The sequence below is a fragment of the Lycium barbarum genome, chromosome 2 (genome assembly GCF_019175385.1).
Source record: "Lycium barbarum isolate Lr01 chromosome 2, ASM1917538v2, whole genome shotgun sequence".
Classification (NCBI taxonomy): domain Eukaryota; kingdom Viridiplantae; phylum Streptophyta; class Magnoliopsida; order Solanales; family Solanaceae; genus Lycium; species Lycium barbarum.
In genome coordinates this window covers 130,815,045-130,835,278 of record NC_083338.1, presented here as the reverse complement: position 1 = coordinate 130,835,278, position 20,234 = coordinate 130,815,045, and the positions used below count along the sequence as shown (strand labels likewise).

At 35.9% G+C, this 20,234-nt stretch overlaps 1 protein-coding gene across 3 annotated transcripts; it reads right to left on the bottom strand.

The window, feature by feature from the left end:
• Positions 1 to 8,637: 8,637 nt before the first annotated feature.
• On the bottom strand, positions 8,638 to 18,283 carry LOC132627268 (protein LAZ1 homolog 1). 3 transcript variants are annotated; one of them, XM_060342524.1, is made up of 9 exons: positions 18,201 to 18,283; positions 16,291 to 16,797; positions 16,019 to 16,075; positions 15,006 to 15,114; positions 14,521 to 14,705; positions 14,349 to 14,437; positions 13,922 to 14,177; positions 9,463 to 9,708; positions 8,638 to 9,362 (listed from the first exon to the last, which is right to left on the bottom strand). In XM_060342524.1, exons 2-9 carry the CDS (start codon positions 16,504 to 16,506, stop codon positions 9,078 to 9,080), a joined length of 1,443 nt encoding a protein of 480 aa, XP_060198507.1. In that variant the 5' UTR covers positions 16,507 to 16,797; positions 18,201 to 18,283; the 3' UTR covers positions 8,638 to 9,077. The 3 variants fall into 3 exon arrangements, with proteins under 3 accessions (XP_060198507.1, XP_060198506.1, XP_060198505.1); XM_060342523.1 differs by lacking the exon at positions 18,201 to 18,283 and adding an exon at positions 17,899 to 18,163; XM_060342522.1 differs by lacking the exon at positions 18,201 to 18,283 and adding an exon at positions 17,804 to 18,161.
• Between the last annotated feature and the right edge of the window lie 1,951 nt (positions 18,284 to 20,234).

Here is a 20,234-nt window from a genome sequence, read left to right as displayed (position 1 = left end):
TGACTAAAAATTATTTCCCTTTTTAAGATTCTTCGTTCCTCTCTACTTGTAACACCTCGTGCATTCGGGCTAAGATTTGACTCATAAGACGGGGGTGTAATGAACCCAATTTGAGTAGTGTATAAATGGTGTTTGAAACCCAATCACGACATAAGAAGAGTCCTTGAGCAAAGGAATGTCGGAAGCTACCCTACGGAGCGTGTTTTCAAGTGAGTTTGCACCATGTCTCAATTAAAATGAGTATACGGAAAAATCTGTAAGGAATTTGGGAGAATTTCCTTCTTGAAAGTTGTAGATCTTTGAAATACCTTTCCAAAAGTATATTATGGAGGTCAAACTGGCATCTTTACAAAAAGTTATGCCCGTTTTACTAAAACATTGTTCTGCCGATTTACGGCGGAATCTACGAGCCGTAGATTTAGGCCGTAAAATTGGCCCAGAAAGCCCAAATCACTATGATTGATTTACGGTGGGATATACAGTCCGTAAAACTTTTATGGGCTATAAAATAGGGCGTAAAATGGGTCCGACAACAATTTTAAAACTTCGTTTTAAGGCCTTTTCACTTCATTCTTCACCCCCCCCCCCCCCCCCAAGCCCTAGAACGACCTTCTATTCTCTCCCATCATCAAGAACACCAAGGTAAGCCTATTCTAATCATTCCAAGTCAATTTTAATATATATATATATATATATATATATATCCTTGTAATCTAACCAAGAAATCATCATTCCTAACCTAGGGTTTTCAAGAAAACCCATCTCAAGGTTCAAGATTCAAGATTTTGGAAATCTTCTTCAAAGTTAAAGTCTTTGATTCAAGTTTGGAGCATTACCAGGTATGTAGAGTTACTATCTACGTGTGGGAACATTATTGTTCTTCCTCACGCCTCATAATCCATAAATTATGATTCTCTACTAAAACTAAGGGTTTTATACCATGCTCATGATAACCCTAGGTCCATGTCCATGATTATATTATGTATGAATTATTATAATTCTATCATTGAGTTCTTAATATTTCTTTATGATTATTGAGAATCCGTCCGTAATCCATGAAAACCCATATCTTGTATTCCATGGGTTCTTGCATGCATGTTTTTAAATAAAAATGCTTATTTCATGAATATCCTACATGTCTACAAGTTTTCATGCAATTGTATTATAGAACTATCTTCATGCCATGACTCAAGATACATACATGCTAAATACAAGTTATTTCATGAAATCATGTTTACGAGTTATTTCGTGAAATCATAATTACAAGACAAGTACAAGTTAATTCACGAAAATCATGGGCTTCTTAGCCAATTATATCATGTTCATGTTTTTGGGAGTTGCACGAATTACCGAGAAGGCTCAGATAGCCTAAAACTACGTAGCCACCGTAGGACAAGGATCGCTCCGCCCAATTAGGACGATTTCCTTAATTTGACACTGAATGGATCCATCAAGCACGTTACCACCTTATACCTAGCAAGGTATAGGGGCTCTGCTGGTCCGGCGAGGTACCAGACTCCACGTATCCACGTGGTGATATCATGTTGTCGGTTTATGAAATGCTCTCCCTACTTATCATCTTTTACTTATGTTATACATATATATATATACCCATGCTCATGCTCATGTTCATGTCCGGGTTTTCAGTTTCAGTTCTTATCATGTTATTCCATGTCCCATGTTATTTATTTCAGTTGCTTTACATACCAGTACATTCAATATGCTGACGTCCCCTTTTATTGCCCGGGGGCCTGCATTTCACGATGCAGGTACGGATTTACAGGACGACGCCTCTGCTCATTAGGATCTGCACATACCAGCTTCTTGGTGAGCCCCATCTCATTCAGGGTTTAGGCATTGTCTTTCTTTATTTAGTTTTGCATCTAAAGGTATTCTAGGGGCCTTGTCCCAGCAAGTATGTTACGTGTTTCAGACTCATGTTAGAGGTTTCATAGACAAGACAAGTGTCATGTTAGACTTCCAGAGTTGGTTAGCCGGTTTGGCTCATTTATGATATTGCCCGCATTCATGACTTAATCAAGTACTTATGTTTAATATTATGACTTACTATGTTTTATAAAAGCTCATCATGCACTTCACGTTATATTTCCGCTCATGTATGCCTCATGATGATTCAGCAAGCCATGTGGTTCGCTCAGTCACATGCAGTCAGGCACTGAGTGTCGTGTTACGCCCAGGCCATGGTTCGGAGCGTGACACTACTATTCCTGCTCTTCTTCTCTTTAATTTTGCATTATCCCTCTTCTCTATGTGCTTCTGCATTACAAATCGTATTAGAGTTACGTTCCTCTGCCACTATTCTCCTGTTATGGGCGACAAACACATGCTTGACACTACAGAACATGATCTCCCGAAGCTTGAATACATGTATTACCGAGATTGCTAGCTGATCTAATCATGCTTGCATTATGTTAGGTTGTCTTAGATCGCACTTCTTGAGGTGCAGCCCTTCCCGGGACCCTGTTAATGCGACATACTTTGTGCACCGAATCCCGGGACCCTGTTAATGCGACATACTTTGTGCACCGAACTGCCCTTTTTACTAGTTGATCTGATTCAGTGGCATAGCCACATGTGACATTCGCTAAAAAATTATAATGTGTAGATATTTATATTATATATATATATACACACACACACAAACACTGTACACACACACTATGCGTTGAATATCATTGATTTTTTCATATGTTTACTTATTCATATTTGGCATATTTTGACACCCTAAAATTCTAGTTTCGCCACTGATCTGATTAACTCGAAGCTGAAATACAAAAAGACCTGAATGCACCGCTAGGATTTAAAGATGGCGATAAGAAAAATTCGGAAAATAATGAAGACCAGGTGTTGGATGAAAGTCTTCAAAGGGACCAAACATTAGAGATCTAAACGCAGCCTGGAAAATCACCTTTAAGGAATTGTTGTATCCTTGCTAGAAGGTTACTCTTCCCAAAGTTTAAAAGGACAAATTCCTTTGTAAGCTTCATTTCCCCTATCCTTGTAAGTTTTTACAAACAATCTTCAACAGCATTGTCCATTGATTGCTCGCCAGACAACAGCATCCTTTGATTGCTCTACTTCTCTTTTCTCTTCTCACTATGTTTTGTGGAAGTAAATTCCAACTTAAATTGAATAGTGGCTTTATTGTTTTGTATCCAAGGGAAAAGGCAGGAAAAATGCACCAGCTTCATTTTTCTTTTCTTTTTGTTAATTGTTTCATTTACCAGCTTCATTAATTATAAGCTAAAACTAGTTTCACAGCATGTAATCTTCATTCTGATAGGGTGGCAAATACACTTACCTTCACTACAGAAACCAAGCACAATCCAACTTCTTAGCTTTCATGAAAGGCTCTTCAACATGTTGGTCCAGTAATTTGCAATAACGTAGACCTCTAGTGCAACGAGATGAAAAGTTAAGGATGAATGACTAACACAATCGGTGAATAGATTTAGCTGCTAATATCAATCATATTTTCAAGGGTCTAAACCACTCTTGAGAGATGGGCTGGCTTGTGTACTTGAACACAATCATGTCTCGCTGTGCAAAATGTTACACTAACGTTTGTTTGAACAATAAGCTCTTAGCAACATCAGTTTAGGAAAATCAATGTTATGCTACATCATTAGCCAGGGATAGAATAGGTAGTGGATGAACGCTGTACAACTGATCCAAATGCTCCCCAAAAAAAGGCTCTATCAACATTGTAGTTGAACCTCATCAAATATTTAATGTTTATTATAACTTCGCTTTGGCCATTTTGTTCTCCTTGAATTTTCCTGCTCAGAAAGAGAGCGTAAATAAATTGATACTCACAGACATCTGAATGACCTAAGGAATGGATACAATTGCTCTTCTTAAGGTCTTGAACCATCAGAATACCTTAAAGAATATTCTTTTTTTTTTTTTTTTTGGATGTGAAAATGTTCTGCTGCTAACTGTAGTGGCGGATCAGGATTTCATAACTTGATGGGTTCAAACTGGCACTGAAATCATTAAGTTATAAGGTTATGGAATATTGAAATTTTGTTGTTTTGGACATACATATCGATTGAACCCGTAACAGTAAGGCTACATCTGCCACTAGTTAACTGTAGATTGGCGGATGATTCCTAGTGGATATTTTTGCAGATTCAACATGTTGTATAGGCGCAAGTTTTAATCTTCCTTTGAAATCAAGTCTGATACTTAAGTGGAAAGAGCTGGAAGAACATGTCAATAATCCCCCAAGCTCCGAAATTGAAAACTAACAAGAAAAGGATTAGGTAAAAGAGAGTGAAACCAACCCTAAACGACCATACGAATCTTTTTTGTCCTACAACATAGTATATCTTTAACTCATGAACCAAAAAACTTACAACAGTGCAAGTTAAAAGTGATCTATCTGATTCTTTTGAAGCCAAAATATAAACTCAGGTGAAGCTCACTGAATCAGAATATATAATAATTAAGCTATTATCCAACTAAAATACTACTTTATTAACAAATCTAATCAATCAAACTTGTACAGATTATATTTTACATTCAAGTTCTTGTTGTAGGTATAATGATTACAAAAGTTAACAGTAAGATTAATCTATCATATTAATAATAAATCAGCAATTAATACAATTACAATCTTCCAAACAAACAGAAAGAAACTGATGAACTGTGCAAGCAGATAAGAAATCAAGAAAGGGAGAAGTTAGTGGAAGTCATGGGTATGGGAGGCGTAGGAAAGATTTACCTCTTTTTCATATTTTTCCAAACCAAATATAGGTTGGAAAGAATAAATAAGTAAAATCTTTCCACCCCACCCACACCTAACAACTTCCCAATACTCTCATCCCTTTCTACCTCATCCTTATATGCTACCCAAGGAAGGAAAGAGCTAAGAATGCATAGTTATGTGTGTTTGTGAGAGAAAGAAAGAGCTGAGAAGCTGAGATCTATATTGGTGTTTGCGGCTATGGCCAACATTATATAGCCAGCAACAGAGTGGTTGAAACCCTAATATGTTGAATTACCATTTTGTCCTCTCACGAGTGCAAGTACATTTTCATCCCTGTCTTTTTGAATTTATCCCCTGGATGTTATACTCATTTATTTTTAGAAAAAGATGGATCAATTTTGTCGTGAAATTCCACAAGTAGTCCAAAAAATTGTTCACCGTTGATAGTTACGTCAAATTTCCCGAGTTAAGAAAAAGGTTAGGCTCTGAGTGAAAAAATTTTACTCTACATTAAGCGTTAGGCGCACTTATAATGCACAATCAAACACTTTAAGACGTAAGTCACACAAGACTAGAGTCTTTGGCAACTGCCTTAGGGAGTTCTACAATCGCTTCGCAATTGCCTTATCCAAGCACTTCGGTTTAATCCCCTAGAGAGCCTTACAAGAGTCTACAATACACAACCTTACACTGTATTTCTGCAAGAGACTGTTACATAGAGTCAAACTTTACCAGTTACTCCAACACTCTTAACGAGAGACTTTTAAAAGCAAAAACATGGGAGATACAGCAGAAACCAGTCTATTTGGGCTTTCTCAAAATTAAAATACCAATAGTTTGACATTCAAACAAAATACCACCACTGTCTTCATACAGCACAGTTTCACCTCATAATCAAAGTCATTGTAACTTTCCCCTTGTATTCCACTTGTATATAATACCTGAATTGCCATCTTTTCACGAAAATAATGTCTTTGGGTCAATGGCAAAGTTACTGCAGTTCAAAATGTTGGATAGGTATGTAAGTGGAGAGACCTGAAGGAACATGCCAATAATCGACCAAAGTTTCGAAATTGAAAATTAAAAAGTAAAGGAATAGGTTAAACCTTATTTAGTATAAGGCACCATCTGAGTTTTTCTTCTCCTGATATACATAAATTTAACTTATCTAGCAATTAGACAGATACATGCGGTTTGGTGTTTTCACATTAGAACCAGAAAACTTATAAGTGTGCAAGCTAAAAGTGATTTATCTCATTCTCTGGAAACCAAAATATAAACCAAGTTGAAGCTCACAATGAATCAGAATCTATAATAATTAAGCTATCGCCCAACTAAACTACTAGTTTGTAACAAACCTAATCCAAAAGGAAATGACTTGAATAACAACAACCACTTGGGATTGTACATAAAGATTTCAAACTTCTAAAATTTCAGATGACCTTTTTCCAACTTCAGTCAAGGAGTACTGTGGATATATTTTACATCCTTCAGTCAAGGAGTACTGTGGATATATTTTACATCCAATTGCTTGTAGGTATAATAATTCAGGAATTTCAGAAGTTAAGATTAATCCATCATATTAACAATAAATCAGCAGTTAATCTATCATATTAATAATAAATCAGCAATTAATACAATTAACTGATGAACTGTGCAAGCAGATGAGAAATCAAGAAAGGGAGAAGTCAGTGGAAGTTATGGGTATGGGAGGAGTAGGAAAGATTTATCTCTTTTTCTTATTTTTTCCAAACCAAATATAGGTTGGAAAGAATAAATAAGTAAAATCTTTCCACCCCACCCACACCTAACAACTTCCCAATACTCTCATCCCTTTCCACCTCATCCTTATATGCTACCCAAGGAAGGAAGGAGCTCAGAATGTATTTTTATGTGTGTTTGTGAGAGAAAGAGAGTTGAGATCTATATTTGTGGTTGCGGCTATGGACAATATTATATAGCCAACAACAGACTGGTTGAAACCCTAATATGTTTGAATTACCATTTTGTCCTTGAACTTGTTGCAAGTACATTTTCATCCCTCCCATTTTGAATTTATCCCCCCGGATGTCATAGAGCCTGTTTGAATTGGCTTATAAGTTGCTTATAAGTTGTTTTTAGTTTTTTTGAGTGTTTGGTTGGCCAGTTTAAAGTCATTTTGTGCTTAAAATAAGCTCAAAAAAATAATTGGGTCCATTTGACTTAGCTTATCTAAAGCAGCTTATAAGTCAAAAAAATATATTTTTTAGCTTATAAGTTGTTTGCAGCTTATAGACATAAGCCCATCCAAACAGGTTCATACTCATTTACTCACTCTTTCTCAATTTATATAGTACATTTTTTTTAATCTGTTCTAAAAAAAGAAAAAAAGTCACATTTTTATATTTAAGAATAATTTAACTATGAGATAATTTACAGCTATACAAATATCTAATATTTATTTTAAATCATAAATTTTAAAAAAAAATCTTAAATTTCACGTCTAGTTAAACGATGCCACATAAATTGAAATGGAGGGAGTTTTTTTGAAAAAATGATCAAATCTGTCTAGAAGTTCGCAAAAAGTTCAAAGATTTGTCCTCTAATTAATAATTGCCTGAAATTACTGTTTAGTAACAAAAAGTAGGTTTGCTATTTTTTCTCCTTTTTGACTGGCATAAGCTCTCTGTAACGTAAACATTTGTTAAAGGTACAAAAGTAAATTTGCTATTGAGCTAAGCGAAATGGTCTAAAATTTACCTTAATTGAAAGAGTAAGGTCGTTATTTCGGAGGTAGGGCTACTGTCTTACCCAACATTTGGCATTAGGCGCACTTGCAAATTGGAATGCACAATCGAGCACTTGGAATGTAATAGTCACCCAAATAGTCTTTCGCAACTGCCTTGGGGAGTTCTGCAATCGCTTAGCAATTGCCTTCTCCAAGCGCTTTGCATTAATCCCAAGAGAACCCTTTAAAAACACTTTTTACAAGTTACATGAAGTAGTTTTCTTTGCAAGTCGTGGGACGGAGCCGTCTGTTAAGCGTTGGACAAAAAACGGAAGGGCTATAAATTCCATCAATAGTGTAGTGGCAAACAATATAATATAGTGTAGTGGCAAACAATATAATATAGATCTCACCCAACTGATGAATCCATTTATTGCTACTCGACGTGGTCTATGTACAATAAAGAGTAGAACCAGATATCACTAAGCAATTTAAAGTGCTAGATGATTCGTGTATCTCGTCAATACAGATCTCACTACTGGTTTACACGTATATTCTAAAATGTGGCTCTAAATGGAACCATTAGATTGATCAAATGCATTCATATTCCATAATCAGATTACAAGTACATTATCAAGTAGATCATCCGTTACCAAAACAAGAGCCAATCGGAGGAAAATCAATAGGATAAAAGATCTCAACATGCTCAAGTTAAACACCCCTATCAGCAAATTTGACTAGTAAATTCTGTAAGAATCATGCCTCCACACTCATGCTACAAATTCATCAAAGGATAACTTAGATAGCCATTTACTGAGCTGAGAATCTATCAGAAACAGCCGTCCTACCTTGATAGGAGTGAGGTCTGCGTACACTCTACCCTCCCCAAACCCCACGTTGTGGGATTTCACTGGGTTGTTGTTGTTGTTGATAACTTGATAGCCATTTCCAAGCTTTCTATTCCACTATTTCCAATTCACATCAGAAAGCTGAAATAACGTGCAGTTCAACACGTCATGATGAAAATATGAACTTCAGATTGAATGTGTATATGTAAAAAGATACAAATGCAGCGCTGGAAGCTATTTAATCGTAAGCGCTGATTGTATAGAGAAAATCGAGTCAATTCTAGAGAACAAAATGAACACAAAGGTGTAATTAAACACAAGTTAGCATGCAGAAATACTTGCGCATAGTCTGGCAAAATCCAGAATTAAGAACAGAAGTCCCACCAACGTGAAACAACTCCACAAGTATATACATTTGGAGGACTACGTAGTGTAGTGCAAAATTCATTCAAAGGTGACAGTGAAGAGTCATACATTTTTCTGAAATCAGTCAGAAATTAGTAGCTGAAAATTTTCTGTCCCCTCCTGCTACAAACTATTTAATCAGTGTTTACTTCAACCATATCATTATCTTGAAATTTCCTCCAACCTTTACATATGAAAATCATCAGCTATTCAAGTCTTTCCAGAACTACAACCCTGACAAGTATCTTCTCAATAATCATGTGCACTCCTTATACAGGTTTACCCCATACTCAATGTGGAAATGCCTCCACAGTGGTTACTGAATGAACAATATGGTTAGAAGATGAAATCCAAACTCTGCTTCTAGGTTAGATTAAATGGTTTACTATCTCCGTAGGGATGACATCCCTTTGGATTGATGATGCGGTCTCTTGCCATGCATCCCACTGTCACTCATACTGCCTTCAACAAGATCATCATGTACTTCAGAGAACTCATTTGTCCGTGAGTTCAGCGGAACAAGATAACTGTCATCCTTCGAGCTCCTCCTCCTCTCTTCATACCGTTTTACATTTTCCGATATCTGATGGAAAGTCCTGTTTATTTTAGCAATTCCCCTTTCAACTGGTTCCGCAACATGAGATACTGTGAACCTCATATCATCAATTATCTAAAAAGACATGACAACAGAAAACACATTAGTTGCACAATGGGAGAAAACAAGAATACCTAAAACAACAAAAGAAGACATCAAGGAATGAAAATCTTACTATTTCACCACTTCCAACCACTACATCACGAACACTCTGGTGAAATTTTAGACGCTTCTCTCTCTCTTCAGGCCGAGAAATGCGTACACGGGTAGACCTTTCACAGTCCTGAACTTCCTCTGGGTCTGGTGGGGTGTCCAGAGCAGCATAATCTGACAGCACAGCAACATTCCTGACACATCTTTCCCCACGCTTGTAAGGCCTTGCTGGGAAAGCATAAAGATGCACCACAGCGGCAATGCCCATCTGTTTTTACAACAAAACATTAGATAACTGTAATTAACAATTGCCTAACATCTATCACCGGACAATTCAAAGCATCACAAAGAGGATCATATGCAGCAACTATTATCGAGCAAAAGGTCTTTCCCGAATTTGAAATAAAAGGTTAAACCGTTAAAATATGGTAAAAACTTGCACATTCTTAGGTCTGCATTTCTCAACGACCCAAGTAAATCCTAAGTAAATTCCTATTAGAAAAGTAGATAAATTAGGATGCACATGAAGAGTATGTTCCTACCATAGTGATATTCCGCATTGCGCACTAACCAGTCTTCTCTATTCAATTCTGAGAAGAACCTCTGCTTCAGCTTATAGCATAATTTGTGGCTTAATGGGGTCGAACATTTCAAGGATCATTCCTAGGCTTACTACTTTTCAAGCACTTATATTACTGCGAAATCCTATGACATGTGATACAATAATGAACTCTTTTATTAATATTTTCTATCAGAAACCCAAGCTGAAGTATCCTAATGTGGCAAACATAAACCATAGCCAGATCAGGGCTGTATAATTCCACTTTGAGCTTAAATCATAATTTCAGCCTTTTTTGATGTGTGGAAGTCAATTTGATTTCTCCCATATCATTACATCACCAGGTCTTTATTCACATCAACATCCCCATTTACTTCATCTATTAATTCGCAAAAGCTACACTTCAGACAGCACATCAAGTGATGACAACTGGCAAGAACAAAGGCACAAATGCCTTAACCATTACAATTTACTATACACAAGTAATTTCCAATTTTCTGCACTTGCGCTCCAATTTGTATTCTTATGCTTCACAAGATTAAAAAAATACTTTTTAGCTAGCCCTTCAAAAGACATTCTAATGTTGTAATCTTATACGTTTACCCTGCTGCTCAGTCCCTTACATTTTAACTAATTATTCTCCTCTTCATCTTTCACTGTATCGGTGCTGCCTATCCTTGTTTCTTTCTGCCTCATTACTATGTCATTCATTAAACTCAACCTTTTCAGCTCCTTGACACTTCCCTTCTAACAGTTGAAGGACTTCTGCAACATTTCATTTTCCTCTCAATCTCCTGGTTTGACTTCTCACATAGTACAAGTACCTCATAGAAGCTCTCAAATTGGGCACCCATTGTCTACTCAATCTAAGGACATCTTCGCTACCAACACAGAAGCACTATCCAACCAAGAAGTATCTCCGGGCATGCACATCTTGTTTCACCTTGTACCATGGAAAATAGGTACATCACGTACGCGATTTAAAACATTACCTTGTTGCCGCTGATTGAACTTTTATTAGCCTCCATTTACTCGAAGTTGTTGCTGCCCAGGTGGCTACTATCCAATTGCTGCCTAAGTTTGGCTAGTCTTCTCAAGAGGAATAAGGACTTTAAAATTCCAGATTAGCAGTCTATATTCTAAAAAGCTCTCATGAAATCCATAAATCAGTGCATGCGTGTAATCCAGGACTGCATTTATTTCCATGTAAGCACGCCTGAATCGTTAGGACTCTAGGAAGTTTTAGGCTAGGGTTTATATGCCCCACAAAATTGACTTCTCTTGAACAAAAGTCTCGACTGTCAATAATTTTTGGGGTCAAGTAACAATGCCAATGTTTTGGCAATCTTTACCCAAGCCTTCACTACTTCTATTACTCTTATTAGATCTTCCAAAAGTCTCCTTCCACTACTCGTGTGAGCAATGTCTCAAATCGTTCTGCCATAAATTTGGAAAATATAGCATTTTTCTACACAAGTCCTAGTGACATGTTGGGCGGGAACATTGATCTTTGGGAAACTTAACATCTACCTCTTTGCTACAATTGACTCGTCGATCCGAAGAATTAATTAATTCAATAAAAAATCTCTAACACATGATTCAAAACACCGGCCTTTTCCAATAATCTCGACTAGGATTTCGATAACTTCTTTTTCTTTTTTTAAGAAGTATCCTCACCTCTATGATTGGAATAGTAAATCTTACTCTCAGCTTCAATGGCAACCTCTGAGGGATAGACTTGGGAGACCACCGCACACAAATACAAGCCCAATAAAGGTGCGTTCTTAAGTGTTTGAGGGAAAAACAGGGTGCTCTTTAAGTCTTGTCATTAATCTCCAGAAATCCCCAGCACCTATCACCAATTACTCTAAACACGCTTTATGATCAAAGGTGACTTGGAAAGTCTAACAGCCTTATCTAGACATGTTTTGGGTGTTCATTTTACTGGCGATTGTAAGAGCCCACAACCACAAGTATACAGACACTTTAAGACTGTTTCGATACATATCACTCATGATAATTTTTTAAGCTTCAACTTTCACAGGAATAGCTAGTGATTTATCTCTTTTTCCCAGCAGCAGCAGCCCTACACATTCACTGCAACCATCTTTTCACTTCTGTGCAAGTCAACCTCTCTTCTCTGATGTATCGCCAAGCAAGCAAATATATTTGCAAGTACTCTTTCCTAGATTTGAATAAAGCTTCACCAACCATTATCATCTGACATTAATGGAATCTTTAAATTCAATTTTATTTCCTGGCAATGGATTCGACGCTGCCACCTGCCTATGCTTTTAGCTAGCTTCCTTCTTAATCAACTGATTAATCACTGTCTTAATTCAAGAATTTTTATATCATCCCAGCTAACTCTGACCAACCTCAGTTCAGTAAATCGCCAGGAAAATTGTATGGCTCTTTCTCTTACCCATACCAAGATTGCAACATAATAATCATAAAAGTTGCTCTTGTTTCATCCAAATGCAGATTTTTCCCGCTCCTTCTGACGCCAGATACATGTTGCTGGTAATCCATAGCAAAATGTTGTATCTAAAACTGATACGACTCTCGAAGTTTCTTCTTATTTATACCCATAATATTAAGATAAATTGATCAAATGTCAAGGATTTCCTTCCCAACGAAATAACAAGTTTCTTTCATGGTCCTAATCGCAAGAGTTAGCTATTTGATTTAGACTTCTTGTGATTGTATCCCATGATCCCACAAGAGATTGCTATATCAATATCTTAATCTTTAGGGATATTGCAATTTAAATACCTGAAATATAAATAAAGTTTACATTACGCCCCTTGCGACATATGTTTGAGCATATTTAACCTTCGATTAATTGAAAAAAATGTACATCTTTTATCCTACTGTGTGTGAATCTTCACAAATTTAATGAATTATTGACTGTTAAACCATTTAATTGTACGTGTTATCCTGAATTTGTAATATATTCTACATTTAAGGGTGATATAGTTCAAAAGATAATTTAAATATAACAAATTTTCTATGTAAAGGGACCAAAAGCTCACAGTCTACATCACATCCCTTGAGGCGCGGCCCTTCCCCGGACCTGGTAACACGGGATGCTTTGTGCACCGGGCTGCCCTTTGGCCTTGTATATGCTTAGTGAAATATAGAGGACAAAAATCAGAATTTACTAATAACTGAGGAATCAGAAGTACAATTATCCCTAACTTTTATTCATCTATTCCAATTAAGTAATGTCCTTGTCTTTTAGTTAGATACGGAGTTTATTTAGTAGACATAATATTATTATTTTGTCAGAAATAACAGTTTTAACTTAGTTTTATCTTTTAGTTTGAGATGAAAATCTACTAGTTTTAAGAGTTCTAACTTGTTTAGAATTTAATACCCCACAAATAGGACAGTCGTGTACTTTGTTTAGAAGACTTGAATGATACTTTTTCTCCCTTTATAGCTGTTCTTCTTTCTATCTTTATCCCGCTAGGCAATTTGGTACAACATCACAAACAAGTTATACTTTCAAATGAAAACTTCAGCAGTCAAGCACCACCTATGAGTGAAGCTCAAAGCATATCATGTGTACATGTACGAGTCCAATATTTTCGGGATGTTTTGAGATCCAGCTTTCAAAGTCCTCAATTTAGTTTTGTCGCTCCCGTCCGCCCACCCTTTCTAGAACAACTCATCACTAATTCTAGAACAGCTCAATTTTGAGAACGCTAGAGGCATAGAATACTGAAGAGCACTATGCCTTCATTTTAATACACAAAAGTTCATAGCCAGAATACTCCAGTAGCTCATCGATGCAAACTGAAAAACAGCGCATATCCCACAGCAAATAAATCATTTCTATTCATGAACCTCTGTTGGCACAAGAATTAGTGATCAAGCAATGATCAGTGTACAAAACTAATTACTAACCACAACTGACCTCAATACAGATGATATAGTCCTGGATCCGTGCCTTCAACAGCTGTGCCAAAGAACCTTTGAATGCTCCAAATGACAAAAGAAAGGCAACAGCTATACCTTGCCACCACGTCAAGAACACAATTGACTTGAATACCAGAAACTTTGCCAATGGCTTAATCGGTGCTAATTTATTCTTGGTGACTGAATAAAACTGCACCAGACAATATAAGGCCCAGGTCTGGCTAAAATTAAGAACAACTGCCAAGTATGGATAGCTGCAAAAATTAACACACAGATCAACATCGTGGAAAGTTGTGCTTTCATGACATATCTATTAAATGGCAATTAATCCAGAGGCTAGGCTAGAACTCTGCGGTAGAAGAGCCATAAAACAGGTAAAAATACTGATATCTTTGAAGTAGCAAGTAAAACTCTGGTTGACTTACGCGTATCTCCACTCAAATTTGCCTTCACCATAGATGCCAAAAAGTTGAAAAACCATAGCCAGTAAAGCACATATCATCTTAAGTATCATCTGGAAGGAGAATCCTCAATTCAGTACATAGAAACTTGACGAAACTGTCAAAATCCAGAGCAAATTACTAGAGGGGCACATACATATTGCACTATTCCAATTTTTACTGCTTGATAAAAGTCAGGACCAAGATCCCACTCCCGGATAAAGCAATTCAATGGAAAAGGATGTTCAACAACTCCATATGCATAGGCATCATCCAGTAGAGGCAAGCTGGAACTTACAACACTTTGACTTTCCATAAATTCGATGGTGTTTTTCTCTCCACCTATGCCATGTAGCTCACATGAGAATCATCTTTAAAGAGAGAAACTTTTATAAAACAAGCTAGCATAATTTTATCCGAATCGAGAACTACAGAGAATTGAGAAAACTCTACAACTCCATTGCAACATAAGATGCAAAAGCAACATTGGGGAAAAGGTTATGTGAATAATAAACACAAATATAGTTACACTATCAGACTCCAAGTTGGTAACCGAGGCACTTAAACTTTTCAAGGTGAGCTTTTTCCAAGGCACAAGTTAAAATAGGAGAAGAGGGCAACAACCTATGCCTAAAGACATACCTAAGCAGGCTATTAGATACCTCTCGAAGCAATATAGTGCAAAAGCCTCATAACAATCGCGTATTATTTCGCAGTTGAATGCAGCATTTGAGTCCAGTAGAGATAAGAACTGTCAGGAAAAAGCAAGAACTGGTCAAACATTCAACAAAACCCTCAATCGATCATAAACATAGAGAAAGACAACTGGATATTTTTAAAATTTAGGGTGATGGCTATACCATAAAATTATATAGGTTGTTGAAGGTGCACCCAAGTCGATTTTAATGCAACTCCTCTCTCTCTCTCTCTCTCTCTCTCTCTCTCTCTCTCGCGCGCGATAAGGAAAATATAGATAACCCTTTTCATCCATTCTTTTAGGACATTTTCTTCTTTTGGAATATGCTATTTTAGAGCATCTGCAGTACATCTGTACATCATATACTGTATCTGTTACCTTTTATCGACAGGTTTAACCATTTGTTAAGGACTTCATTAGTAATCAGCTGAATAAGGAATACATTTTTTGTTCATCTGTTGTTTTTCATGAGAAATGAATTATACGGCAATTGCTCAGACATTATTTTGGACCAAGAAACAATACTAACCAACACCGGAATGAACAGGGAGCCATGAATTCTGTTCCAGAGGCAAATCACAAAATCCAAACCTTGCCCATAAAAATATCAAGTGTTCTCCGGAGAAGTATAGGAAATGTAATGCAGAGATATCATCAGAGTCATTGCAAGTTCGCAGCTGATTATTTTAATAAAAAGATATCTAAATGCAGAACTGACAAAACCTGGAGTGACTTACATTTTCTTATCCTAGCCCTACTTTACTGTCTTTGTAAGCATAACTGGTCCTTTTGGTTGGTTGTGTTTTTTCTGCTTATCCATAGAGAGATATAAAAATAAAACAAAAATAATAATAACAACAATAATTGCCAACGTCTTAAATTGTTTATAACAAACTTTAAGGATCATTTCCAAATAAACTGGAGAGAAAGCTAGCAGACAAGCTAAAGGTTCTCTTACCGATTCCAGTGCATAAACAGGAACCATCAAGATTATTCCAATCAAAAACTTCTGCTCCTGTGATCAAAGATAATTCAGTCTTATCAGTTTTCTGAGACAGTTAAACTAGGCAATGCAACAAACCAAGTGTCTGTACAAAAATAATAATACAAGCATGTATGAAATCAAGCACCACAAACTGATCCAAAAAGAAAAGAACAGCAGCCGTAGGATCAAATGATGTACTTGTAAAAAAGTAACTTCAAAAAGATTGAACAGGTGTAAGCAAAAACCTCAGGCTGATTGTATGCAGCTAGATGCTCAACGATTAGATACATAGACAGGAGAACAGACACCACTACGAAAAAACCAGCACTGTACACAGCCCAATTATAAAGTGGAGATGATCCTGAAACTGTGTTCAGCGACCACATTTTTCTAGAATTGCTTGATGATTCAACCAAGGTGATGGAAAATAGTAATGAAACTAAAATTCTCCTCCATCCCATTCCAACTTTTTAAGATACTGCTTCACAAGATCTCTAGGAAATACGCCCACAATTAGGATGATTCAAAACTCAACCACAAGCTTCCATGTCACCGGAGATAGAATTAATCACTTTAGCTTCTTTCCTGAGCAAACTTTTCAATACTTTCATAAAGCAGGTTTGCCTCAGTCCCAATTAGTTCTATCCAACATAACCATGTAAGAGAAACCTTGGCATCAGAAGTTCATATCCATAAAAAAACTGATGCCGAATGGGGAGGATCAAATTCTCAATATGCTTCCTTCAGGAACCCTGCCACAAACAATTGAATGTAAGACAGAAAACCGTATGCATGACTACTACGACATTGTCAATAAGATGATACGGGGGAAAGCAAAAGGAAATAAGAAAGGCAAACATCCTCAATCGCAATGTAAACATTTGGAGCGTGACATGTACTAGAGAGACTGGAACTTCTTTTTTTCAATATTTCTGCTTGCTAGATATTGTAACCAGCTTTCAGATTCCAGAAGATCCTGTTATCTCATAGAGATAGGACAAATTAAAAGGTGTGATCCAAGATCCACTGTTTAAGCTCAGTATTTTAGCAAATAAAGATATGCATCCGGAGTTCACTTTTCCCTAATGTAACAACTACCAGTATTAACTATATATTGGCACATCAACAAGCAAAATCAAATGTAGATATTTTGAGCATGACATGTAATAAAAAAGACAGTACTTGCGCCCTTTTCATCTTTCTGCTTGATAGGATCGTGACCAGACTTTTGGATTTCGTAAAAATCTTTTACTTCATAAAGACATGACATACAAAAAGGACTAACCTAAATCCTTGTTTGAAGTTACAAGAGATGTATGCAAAGATCAACTATACTAAACGCTCCAACTAGCATTGTAAAACCATATATTCGGACATCAACAAGCAAAGTGAAATGAGCACTCAATACTCCTACTTTTCACCTGTATTGTCACAAATTAGAGTATTTGTCCACAGATAATAGTCTCCTTCTTCTTGAGAAGTAATCAAAGATTTTATAATGCTTGCACTGATAAAAAAGAATGTATAACACAGTCCAAACTATCCCAAATCACCATAACAGCCAGATAACCCAAACAAATTAAACAAGGAACATTGTCTGATTAAAAACCCAAACCTGAATACATATAAAACCCATCATCTCTTTTAATTTATCTCACATAAATTAAACCTAAAAAACAACCACTCCAATAATTAAAAAAACCTGCATACATGTAAATTCCACCTCTTTTAATTTCTTAACACACAAACTAAAGTTACCTTAATACACAAATTAAATTTTCTAGCAAGCAGCTTTCATCAATCACCACCTTCATTAAAAAAAAAAAAAAAAAAAGAGGGGAAAGTTAACGAACCCTAGAAAGTGAAGTAATAGTGTTGCAAAAGGGAGGTTACAATTGACGTTTTAACCGATATAATAATATGGTTGCTTCAAAGTTACCGAATGGAAATGCAAACAAATAAACAATATACTATAATATAATGGTGTAAATAAGTCGACAAATTGATCTAACAAACTTTTTCTCGAGAAATAGAAATTGTGGATTGAATGGCAGGTGTTGGTGAAAAAAGGTTGCGTATTGCATATGATTTTCGTTTTCGTTTTTAGCTTTGCTTTGGCAGTTGGGGAAAATAGAATTTCCAGAAATACACTTACGAAACCGATGAAGTTAACGTGACAGCCCCTTCCATATTTTTTCATACCACAGACGACGAGAAAATGTCTAAAATGGTTGCTTATCTTTGATAGTAGGTTTAAAATAGTCAACTAAGCAATTTTAATGTTCTAAATTTGGTTAAAGTGAGCATTTTTTGTTTCTGTCAAATATTTACTAAACTTCAATTGTTAAATTTAATCGGAACGATAAAAAAATTATCACAATTTCAGAACCACTGTATAAAAAACTATACCGGACACAAATGAATATATGGAAAATGACATAAATTACACTAGACTCTAGAAATAGATCAAAAATAATATAAATTTATACTTTCAAATGTGAGTTCCCGAAAAATACTTTTATATTTTCACTGTTCCGATAAAATTTAACAATAAGAGTTTATAAAATATCTGCACGGTTTTGACAAACTTAAAGAATCAAAAAAGTTCAAGTTATACTTAGAGACTATTTTAAACCTACTGCCAAATATAAGGAACCATTTTTATCATATTCTCAACAGACGAGTATCTGACCGTTCAATTTGTGCGCCCCACGGATTTTTATTTATAGACGGTTTATAGTGAAAAGGGTCTGTATCTTTAGCTTCACATGCAAATACTTTGTTTTTCTAGGGAAAGTGATAGTAGCTGTCCACGTATGCATGATTGCGTGGCAAGTAGATAGTTTTAAGGTTATACACGTCATAAATGTAAGATTGAAGGATGTATGACTTGTTTGTTTGATTTGATTGCTTACAGATGAAGGATTGCGACACTTTCAATTTGGAACAACCAATTGAATAAACCATACTGCAGATGTGTTTGCTTTAATTTTTCTTTTAATAAGGATAATTTAATTAATTATGCCATTGTGGGGTGGCTCCATGTATAAGGAGGAGAGATGCGAATTAAATCTAATACTTTCGTATGTATAATGTCTATATAGGGGCGTGTTTCACTAACTTTTTATGTATACGTGCATATTGTGTTTTCTTTTTATAATATTAAGTTTCAAGAGGAAAATAAATCATAATTACATGAAATTTTATTCGATAGAATTAATAAAACCTTACAGAAAAGGAACTAGACAGACACGTAGCTCTTAGCAAATGCTAGAGAAGAAAATACATCAGAAAACACAAAATTCTACAAAGATTGTGAGGCGGACAAGACTAGAAGGTTGGTGAATTTGGGGAAAGGGAGATAAAGGGAAGATTAAGAATAATCTACTTCACTAAGTTAAAAATCAATCGAAACATTATTACATTTGATTATTACATAAATATGAAATTTCTGTTCGTGAAATCTAAGCTTGAGATATAACTTGCACATGTTAATTTGTACTTGGCAAATGATTCCAAATCAACTTAAGATTCAAAATTAGATCATCCACTGAGTCTCAAACAAATCCAAATGCAAATGTAAGAATTTATTAATATTTCTTTTCGGGGCTTATAATGTTTGGAAATAGCCTTTGCCCCTCTCACAAGATAGGGATAAAGTCTGTGTATATTCCGCTTTCTCCATAACACCCTTGTGGGATCACACTGAATATATTGGTGTGGCTTAAATTGTTTGCAAAAACCTCAAAACTAAAGAATAGTAAGTCAATTGCAATATAAGAAACCAAGTAGCTTACTTCGAATCCAAGTCAAGATCAAAGGAGATCGACATATTAAAATCATCAAACAATAATATCCCACATTCACTAGACTAATCGTGCGTCCACTAATGCAAAGCTGAAATATTTTGATCATTTTGCATATATAATTCAACAGCAAATTTGACCCTTTTTCTTTGTAATAAAGGCCAGTGTGTTGAAAAAATTTCGTCATTCGTGAATAAGGACACATGTGGAGCAATCTTGTAACGTCAAGGGTATGTTGATCCAACTATTAACGGATGACAAATTTGAACCATTTTGCAAAGTTTAGGAGAAAAATGACCTTTTCTTAAATTTAACTATCTACACCAGCCAACAAGTCATCTAGAGCTTGACAGATCCAGGTTTATATGTGATGCCACCAAAAT

Excerpts from the sequence above, each read along its gene's own strand:
- LOC132627268 (XM_060342524.1), bottom strand. The coding sequence starts at position 16,506 with ATGGGATGGAGGAGAATTTTAGTTTCATTACTATTTTCCATCACCTTG. Across the intron at positions 16,076-16,290 it reads CTGCATACAATCAGCCTGAG|GAGCAGAAGTTTTTGATTGG; the intron begins GTTTTTGCTTAC and ends CTTTGATCACAG. Across the intron at positions 14,706-15,005 it reads GTATCTAATAGCCTGCTTAG|GTGGAGAGAAAAACACCATC; the intron begins GTATGTCTTTAG and ends TACATGGCATAG.